At 36.5% G+C, this 9,106-nt stretch overlaps 1 protein-coding gene across 1 annotated transcript; it reads right to left on the reverse strand.

Moving 5' to 3' along the window:
- Positions 1-1,208: 1,208 nt before the first annotated feature.
- On the reverse strand, positions 1,209-7,296 carry Glg1 (Golgi apparatus protein 1). The gene is made up of 13 exons (XM_011506226.1): positions 6,848-7,296; positions 5,477-6,451; positions 5,235-5,336; positions 4,873-5,157; positions 4,280-4,449; positions 4,082-4,199; positions 3,804-4,000; positions 3,501-3,720; positions 3,084-3,410; positions 2,714-2,893; positions 2,359-2,590; positions 2,174-2,280; positions 1,209-1,510 (listed from the first exon to the last, which is right to left on the reverse strand). The coding sequence occupies exons 1-13, from the start codon at positions 7,184-7,186 to the stop codon at positions 1,346-1,348; spliced, it is 3,417 nt and encodes a 1,138-aa protein (XP_011504528.1). The 5' UTR covers positions 7,187-7,296; the 3' UTR covers positions 1,209-1,345.
- Positions 7,297-9,106: the final 1,810 nt, after the last annotated feature.

The raw sequence follows: 9,106 nt of genomic DNA on the forward strand, positions 1-9,106 counted from the left end.
TAATTCCGCGACTTAAATGGCATGGTAAATGAAGTTAGACCAAGAAAATTTATCAATAACACTTGCTCTTATTTATATATTACATTCTTTTCATTCCTTGTTTTTTGTTGTTGTTGTTGTTGTTGTAATTGTTCTTATTAATAATATTAGGCTATTGTATATCGAAACAAGCCCAATTTAATTACCATCATTGTACTAAGAGGCTTTTATACTTTCAAATCTATGTAGCCAATGTTAATATTGTTAAAGCATTAGTTATCGAAAATGATTCCATTAGTTGTTAACATTTTAAATTAAGAAATAAAAAAGAAAAGAAAAAGAAAAAAACAACAAATATTCTATACTGGTTGTCAATTGCCAATGTAAGTACCAATGTAATTTCGTAATTTGTAAATAATTGCTGCGCAATCAATTTATGTTAATTTAAGTGAACAAAAAAATCCTTTTTCGTCAATATTATAATAGAAATGCAGGAAGAGCATTAGAAAGATAAAAGGTTGCGCAATGGTTGGAAAACATGACGTAACGGTCTTTTGACATTCTTCTTATTTAGAAATCTCAATACAAATGGTGAGCACACACATGCATCGAAATTGTTATGGCGCATTGAGTAAGAAAACCTACTTAAGTTGGATTTCCTTTTTAAAATTCACATCGCAGCTACTCCATGAGCATGAGTGTGCAAGTCTGAGTAGGTGTCGTGCGTTCGATCCGTTCTTTATTGCTTATATCTTCGTATGCGTTCAATGGATAAAGGATAAAAATTGAGAGAATTATGATTTATTAATTAATCATATCGTTCAGGATACTTTTTATTATACATATTTGATATCACAATTTTATTCATTTTTGTTTCATTTTCTTATACAAAAATCATCTACTAAATTAACAGCCAGTTATATGATGTATTTCTTCCTTTTTTTTCTTCTCATTGTTCAATCTTACCCATTATTTTAATCATTTATATAATAATAATTTACATTAACTTTATACAAACTTCCCATTACGAGCCTCACGGCTTGCAGCATTAGACGATAATACGTATAAACTTTTACAATAAAAAAATCTTTTAATATTTTTTCCCACACTTATCTTTTAAATGCGTGCGATCAAATTGATTTACAATTCGTCGAAGCTTCAAGTAAGATTAAAAAGACGTACAAAATTGTGATTATTGTTTGTTTCCGCTTTTTGTTGTTGTTGTTGTCTTGTATTTGTTGCTTTGACACGTCGATTGTAAAACAAATCTTAACAAATCGCAAGGCTTGCGGACACATAAGGATTGCAACTGCCAAACGCTCATCTGTTTCACATGAATTTCTTCTAAGAATTGACATATCGCTGATCATTTGTTTTTCATCATCATTGGTCGACGTGATACCCGACCGCAAGACAGACCCATAATGAAAATAAATCCAATCGCTGTGAAGGTCAAGATTAAAAAGTATCTCTTGGCCGGTGAACGATTCACCGAATCATACAGCTCTTCAATTGTTTTTGGGGCAATCAACTGTAACACGAACAGAAAAAATTATAATCTTATAATTTTTATATTCGTTTATAATAGACAACGGGAGTATTATTTTCTATCATTTATGTATTTGCTGTTTTTTTTTGTTTTTTTTTGTTTTTTTTTTGTGTTTTTTTTTTTTGGTCGTCAAAAAGAAGAAAAGATAGAGGCCAATTTTTTTATTACTTAATAAAATTTTAACACCAATGTAAATAATATTGCGTTGATATTTGCTTATAATGAATTTCAAACGTACACAAGATAAATAAATACATTATACAGATAAGGTTTAAGTCTTTTTCCATTTACTAAAATATTGAAGAAGTATGATCCAAGCATTCTCGAGAACAGTTATTTCATTCGTACAGACTTGGAAAGACTTGTAATTGTCAAGATATCTCTTCACTTATGAAATATTGCACTCGTGTCATTCTTGTACTCGTAAAGACATATAGAGTAGTTAATGAAAGTCACGTGATAAATGATTGATAATTAATAATTGCATTGAATTGAAAGATCAATTTGTATGAAATAGGTATTTTACCCTTAAGTATTAACAATTGACTTTGATTATTTAGAATAGTAAAAGGAAGGAAATATTTGTTATTCCCTTCGTTTTTTAAAAATTTAATTAATTGACGAAATGCACAGAAAAAAGCTTACCTTATCTGCATTCTTAAACATTTCGATTCTACTAGTTAACATTTTATAACAATCTGGTTCTAACGATCTCTTTTCATCCTGTAGGATATTCTGTAGACATTTGATATCTGAAAACAAAAAAAAGATACATGTATTAATTGCGCAATTTGTTACAAAAAATGGTTTTTAATTAATCTGAATTTTACGTCTTCCAGCTCCTTGTGGCACCATATTGCAATATTTGCTAACATCCACGGCACAGGCTTTTTGTAAAAGTGGATCAAAGTTGATATCTGCTTTAGATTCTTCGATCATTTCTGCCACTTGCACGCGACAAGCTTCCTTCATCTCTTTATTATCGAGCGTAAATTGATTCTTTAGACACTCTTCGACTTTTCCCGGTGAACTATTCTCATCGGATTTACATATTTTTTCGATCTAAACACACGTGGAATTGAAAAGTTTTAAGATAACGCAAAGACATACAATCTACATCAATAGCAGTTTTACACCATTTTATATATATCATATGATAGATAGCATAAAAATTAATTCAATTACCTCATAAGCACATAGTGCTACAATCAAAGGATTAAGATGATAGTTGAGAGCTGCTTCTCTTAATATATTTGTCATTTGATGCTCACATTTAATCGTTAGCTTAGATTCCTTAAATTTAATTTTTAAACACGCAATAACTTTACCTTCTAATTCTTTATTCGCAGTCTGATTTATCAATTGCTGTTTAAAAATAAGAAGGCACGTTTTAATAAATTTTACAGTAATAGCGTAATTGCAAAGAAATATATGTTAATTTCAACGAATTTCTTAAAATTACATAAATTGAATATTTCAACATTGTAAGATTTAATAATTTAATATTTCATTAAGAATTCGTTTACATTAACATTGATGCATTGCTAGAACATACTTGTTTACAATGCCTGTTAATGTCTAATGAACAAGCCGTCTGTAAAGCTGCGTTAAACCTATAATCGGTGTTTTGTTCAACCATTCTGTTAATGACAAATGTTCTACACTTATCATCGAACATAGGTTCATCCTTGTATCTCTTTAAACAATATAATGCCTTTGATCGATCAATGTCGTAACAAAACTGTCTAACCATAGAGTGACAAGCGTTTAGAAGAGCAAAATCACTCGAACTGTCTTGAAATTCTTGTTTCCTTACTTTAAATACTTGCGAGTGGCAATTTTCCCCTAATTTTGGTTTATTCGACGCCAAGCACTCCAACACCTTAAATACGGTATATAATAAATTATTCGAATTCTCATTTCATAGAATAAATGTAGAAGATATTAGAAATGTTAATTCAAATTCAAATACCTGTGAGTTGCCAGGTTCAACATTATAACAAAGATGCTTTATTTCTTCGGAACATGTTTTATATAATTTAGGGTCAAACTTAATATTTTCTCTGCGTTGATATAATTGAGCTTTAAGCTGTTGTCTACATTCCCTTGAAATTCTAGGTTGAGAATCTTGTATTATATCCTTTTGTACAATGTCGCTCAGACAATTAATTACCACCGACTTGGTGTTGGCGCTTTAAAAATATCGTCACATGGTTAAGGCAGGATGTTTACGATAATAATTATATGGGAGGTGTGGCGGGGGGGGGGCACTTACTACGAACACCATCGTACGACCATTGGTCGGCAAGCTTCTTTAAACTTAAATGTGAAATGGTAATTCTTGAGTGATATTAATTGGAAATGCTCGACTGTGGCTTTGCATTTAGCGTCTGTACGAGTATCGAAATCATTTTTATGCTCGATCAAACACTCCATCATATCTCCTTCGTCTTTACCATATTTGAGAATATCCTTACAACATGATATATTTTAATAAATGATTGATTGAAAATTTATCAATTTAAAGGAAAAATTCCATTAATAGTTAGTTACCCCACAGTGCCTCTCCATAATATGGTGACAAGCTGTTGTAATAATAGGATTCAGCTCGACTCTTTCAGCCTGTTCTTCAGTGAAATTTCCAACGGCTAATTTACAATTTTGATTTAAACTGTAAAAATAATTGTAGCACGCATTTAATACGCATTATGGTAATTATATGTTTAGTAATTCAATGAGTAAAATATCTACCTGTCAAATTTATCTTGTAAACATAAAATTTCCTCCCCTTTGGCAGTCTTATCGAAGCAAAAGGATGCCAAGTCGTCCAAACAAACTTCCTCAATTTCAGGCTGTAAATCAACATTTACCGCCCTCTGCCGCATTACTCTTCTTATCTCATCTAAGCATTCTTTCTTTAGCTGTGAATAAATTTTGAATATATTGAATTATGAATTTGGCGAGTCGATACTTTGAGCATGTCCTAAGTTTAAATAAAGTTAAACAAATGAAAACTCTAGCGAGTGGCTGTTTATCGATAATAATTATTAAATAAATTTTGAAACAACGATTTGAATTATGAAATATTTTCTTACTACAAATAAGTTAAGTCTAAAACAATGTTGCACAAAATTTTCTTATCATTTCGAGTAATCATTGCATCTCTCCCCTTTTCTCTTAAAAGACTTAAAAAACAAAGAAACTCCTTACCAGCAACTCATGAATCATGTAAAAAGTAATATTCATATAATTATTCGGCTTACAATCATTTCGCAAGACTCAAAGTCAATTTTCATTCAAAGAAATTTTCTTAACGCTATTTCGTATAAAACTTCCATTATTACCGCCATGTCTTTTTGTGGATGATACGCATATCTATACAAACAAGGAAGAACGAGTGGACCTCTTTCCACATCCATTTGAGTGCCATCACTGGCCCATGCATTTTTTGCATGACATAGATGCACCGCATCTGCTTTACATGCTCTGTACAACAAGGGATCCAATTTATAATCCCTAGCGACAAAATATTGAATTTGAATGAGCGCTGTTTCGCATGACTCTGTCATTCGATCGGTCGCCAATTTATCCATCAAGCAGGATATTATCCTTGCATTTCCTCCTTGGACCTGCATTGCATTGTAATTTTAATGGAGGATAATTTTGCGAAATTTGATTGAATACAAGCTTCGCTCGATTTACTCACATCTTTGCAAGCTACATCCACGACGGATTGGCAAGCTTCTCTCAGAACGGAATCTATTCTCCAATCTTCGCCAGCATCGGTTTCTTTTATTAAATCCTCTAACTATAATAGAAATGGTAGATTCAAATGGACAATGGGCGATTCGATTTTATTTGGATGGTTATAAGGACTTGGATTGGACGGAATGGATATAAATACGCGTTTAATGAAGAATAATTGCAAAATTTGAGCGTGAAACTTACGGCTCTTTGGCATATTGGAGAGACTCTGCCCTTTCTTTTACGCACTCTAGTGTACTCCATTAAGCAATGGATCGTGGCTCCACCAACCTCTAAATTGTTACAAAACATTTGTATGTCATTCGCGCAGTTATTTACTATTTCAGGCGATAGTCTGTAATCTTCCATTAGTATTTTTCTATGATCGAACATTTCCACTTGACACTCGCTAGCCACTTTACTACCGTTCTTTACCGCAGACTCCAGACACAGCAATATTTGCGCGAGCCTTATATTTTTATCTTCCGACACGTTTCTGCGACAGCGATAGGTTTTTATATCCTCTTTACAAGTTTTAGCCAAGCTCCTGCTGACTTTATAATCTGAAGCAATTAATTTTTCTCTTCTGACTAACTGCTCCTGACAAGCCTTGGTCATCGATCTATCCATTTTATGTTGAATCAAGCACTTATAAACTTGACCCGTGCCTGATCGCATATTGGAACAGAACTTCTTGTGATCTTGCACACAGGCAAAATACAATTGACGATCTAATTTAATATTGTCAGCTTGTATTTCCGTAACGCGTAGAATTTGCTTCTTACAAGCTATTTCTAATTTATTAATATGTTGCTGTAAGCATGCCAACGTTTGCCCTTGCAGAATATCTTTGTAAGGCTGAATTCTACCGCACTGAAATCTATTAACGTCGTTCTGACATTCTGGAATAAACGATGCAATAATAATCTTAAAGTCATTCACTACCCAGTCCAGTTTCTGAATAAAGTCAGAACACTGTAGATCCGCTATTTTATCCCTTTTATCGACTAAGCACAACAAGTAGGAGCCTGGACTCGTCATTGGACATTTTAGCACGTCCAATGAATCGCTGCATTCCTCTTTTGTCATCTTTAATATATTTTCATTGGAAGTGGCTTCTCTAATGTAATTGTAGATAGAATGTTGGCAGGAGTCTTCGATGGTGGTTATTTCATTCGGCTGTAAGCAAAAATCGAATTTTAAAAGTCGAATTTTTTCCAATGTTTTTTGCCTCCTTCAAAATGTCATGTTGTGCAATCAACATTAATCACGAAACATCGACCCGGGCAGGCGACAAAACCCGAAAATCGAAATCATTAATCGGATCTATGCAGAATTCGCACATTCACACAGACGCGGACTTACGAAGCCGAGGATAAATAAATACATCGCGACACAATCGAAGAAAGGGACTTTTAAATCAAGAGGTTCGTGTGACCAATAGGGAAGGGCTACGGACAGATATTTTCCATAAAGAGTCTCGCGCGACTAAAAGCAACATGGCCAGAGATCGATAAAATGGATCAAAATCAGAAAGGACGAGCGCCAGCCTTACATAAAGTAGAGAAAGTGTACCTTTAACGTCTGAATGCACTCCAGGAAGAAGAGATCGTCCATCTTCTTATCCTGGATCTCGCAGAGTCTCTTCAACTGCCTCTGGCAAGTATCAGACTGAAACCTCTCGTAAAAATCCTCGATGGCTCGTGGCTGCTTGTAGTTCCTCTTGACTCGGGCGCCGTTAACGTCCTCGATCTCGTTGTCCTTATCGTCGACGAGCCACTTAACCCGCGGCGTGTCCTCGACCTCCACGTACATGATGTCCCCGCCCGGGACGTAGGAGGCGGAGATCCTGCCGAGGGCAGCCAGAACCAAGTAGCCCAGCAGGACGGGCACACCGAGCGATCGGGCCCACATTCTCTCGTTCAGCGCTCGAACCCCTTACCACCGAACGTCCACGTCGTCCCCGATGCCACGGAGATGTCGCTCTTGACCGTCAGCCGCGGCGGCGATGAGCCGAGCTATAGCTAAGCTAAGCGCCGCTATACGACGAGAGCTGCTCTTGGCCGAGTTGGGCGCCACATCCGCGTGGCATGTTGATCCTACGTGGGGCCAGTGCTCCACGACTTCGCTCGGACTACCTACGCCTCCAGCCCGGCTAAACAATTTCGATTCGCCCACTACTCTAGTACTCGTAGTAGTGTCGTGTGGCGATAGTGGCGCAGTAGTGGTGATGATGGTAGTTGCGACGATGGTAGTTGCGGTGGTGGTGTCGACGCTTACGATGGTGGTGGGCGATAGTGGCAGTGCCGATGTTACGGCAAATACGGCCACCACCGCCGCCTCCCGTTGTTGGCTGTTGCGTGGCCCGTCTGTTGCGCCCGCGCGCCTGCGCCCTTTGCAGAGCCGACGCAATGGCGCGCGAAATTGGCTACTTTCGCGCGACATGTATTTATTGTTCTTCTCCTTATCCGGCGGCGGCTTCGGCGCGTATCTGCATACGGCGTATCGCGTATGTTCGTAAAATGACGAAAAATCGGCAATTGTAGCTGGAAAGGAGGCCGAGGACTCGCTCTCGCGCTCGCTCGTCTCATTTTATCGGCGTCGTGCGGCTTTTTCATTATCATTGCCGTTTATCGCGCAGGGCCGAAGCGACGAGAGCGTTGCGCGCGGGCTTTAATTTAAAATTACCCGTGGAAGGGTCTGAAAGCTTAAGATCCTAGATGAGAATAATATCGACCGTTGGATGAATAGGCAGTTGGATAGGCAGTTGGATAGGCAGTTGGATAGGCAGTTGGATAGAGATAGGTCTCGCGGCGGATGGTGAAATTTGGTTGAATGGTTCGGCGAAGGGCGATGGTTCCGTTTAGCACTAGACACGTGGTATGGTGGAATCTGCTTTATTGGCCGAGAAATTTTCGGCGGTTGGGGAGACGAGTGCCCGCTCGCTGAATGGCTCCTGGTACTTGTATTTATTTCGTAAATAAATGACCGGTAAAAGTGGGATAAATGGTTGGACTGTGTTGAGGGAGGGAAGAAAAATCGATGGTTGTTGGAATAGATTATTCATCGTCAGTTAGTTGTATCGGTTTTACTAGCAAATTTAAAGCAGCGCAGTTTGAACCATCGTGGTGCAATATCATATATTTGTGTATTGATTTTGTTGTTGTTGTTATTGTTGAGATTACTCATTGCGTGTCGCATGACCGATATTTGGGAGAATTTTGCATAATTGATCTTGTCTTGTTATCTTGTTAGGTGGAGGTTGAGGAAAGTGTTTATTAGGTACTACCCACGTTTCGTAGGGACAAAATATTTCGTTGTATAAGATTAAAATTCAATTCTCTAACTGGTTAGCGTTACGATAAAAGCCAATTGCAACTTTGTAATCACGAAGAGAATTAAAAACAAATTAAAAAAGAAAGAAAAAGAAAAAAAACGAGTGTTTATCAGCTTATCGAGCAAGTTGACGAACGTAATAGTATTAATATTCCAAACTTCTGTAAATAGATGATTGGAAAATTGCAGCCAATAATCCGTTTGAATTGTAATTAAAATTTCTGCTTTGTTATATTAATCAGTCGTACGTTCGTCCCCCCCCCCCCACCGCCCCCAATGCGTAATGTTTGCGAATAAGTTTTAACAATTATTTTTCAACGCTTTACTTCATAATAAAAATGGCATAATAAGATTTATTCGACCCTTCTTCGTAATGAAGCTTGGCTTTGAAAATCAATTTATCAGAGTATTAAATTAAAAAAAATTTTCATTTTTTTTTGACTGCTTTGGAATCCAAAACATAATATAATAATTTTCAATGTTTGGATTTTATTTAGA

The sequence above is a fragment of the Ceratosolen solmsi genome, unplaced genomic scaffold (assembly GCF_000503995.2).
Source record: "Ceratosolen solmsi marchali unplaced genomic scaffold, CerSol_1.0 scaffold7, whole genome shotgun sequence".
In the NCBI taxonomy this organism is placed as follows: Eukaryota; Metazoa; Arthropoda; class Insecta; order Hymenoptera; family Agaonidae; genus Ceratosolen; species Ceratosolen solmsi.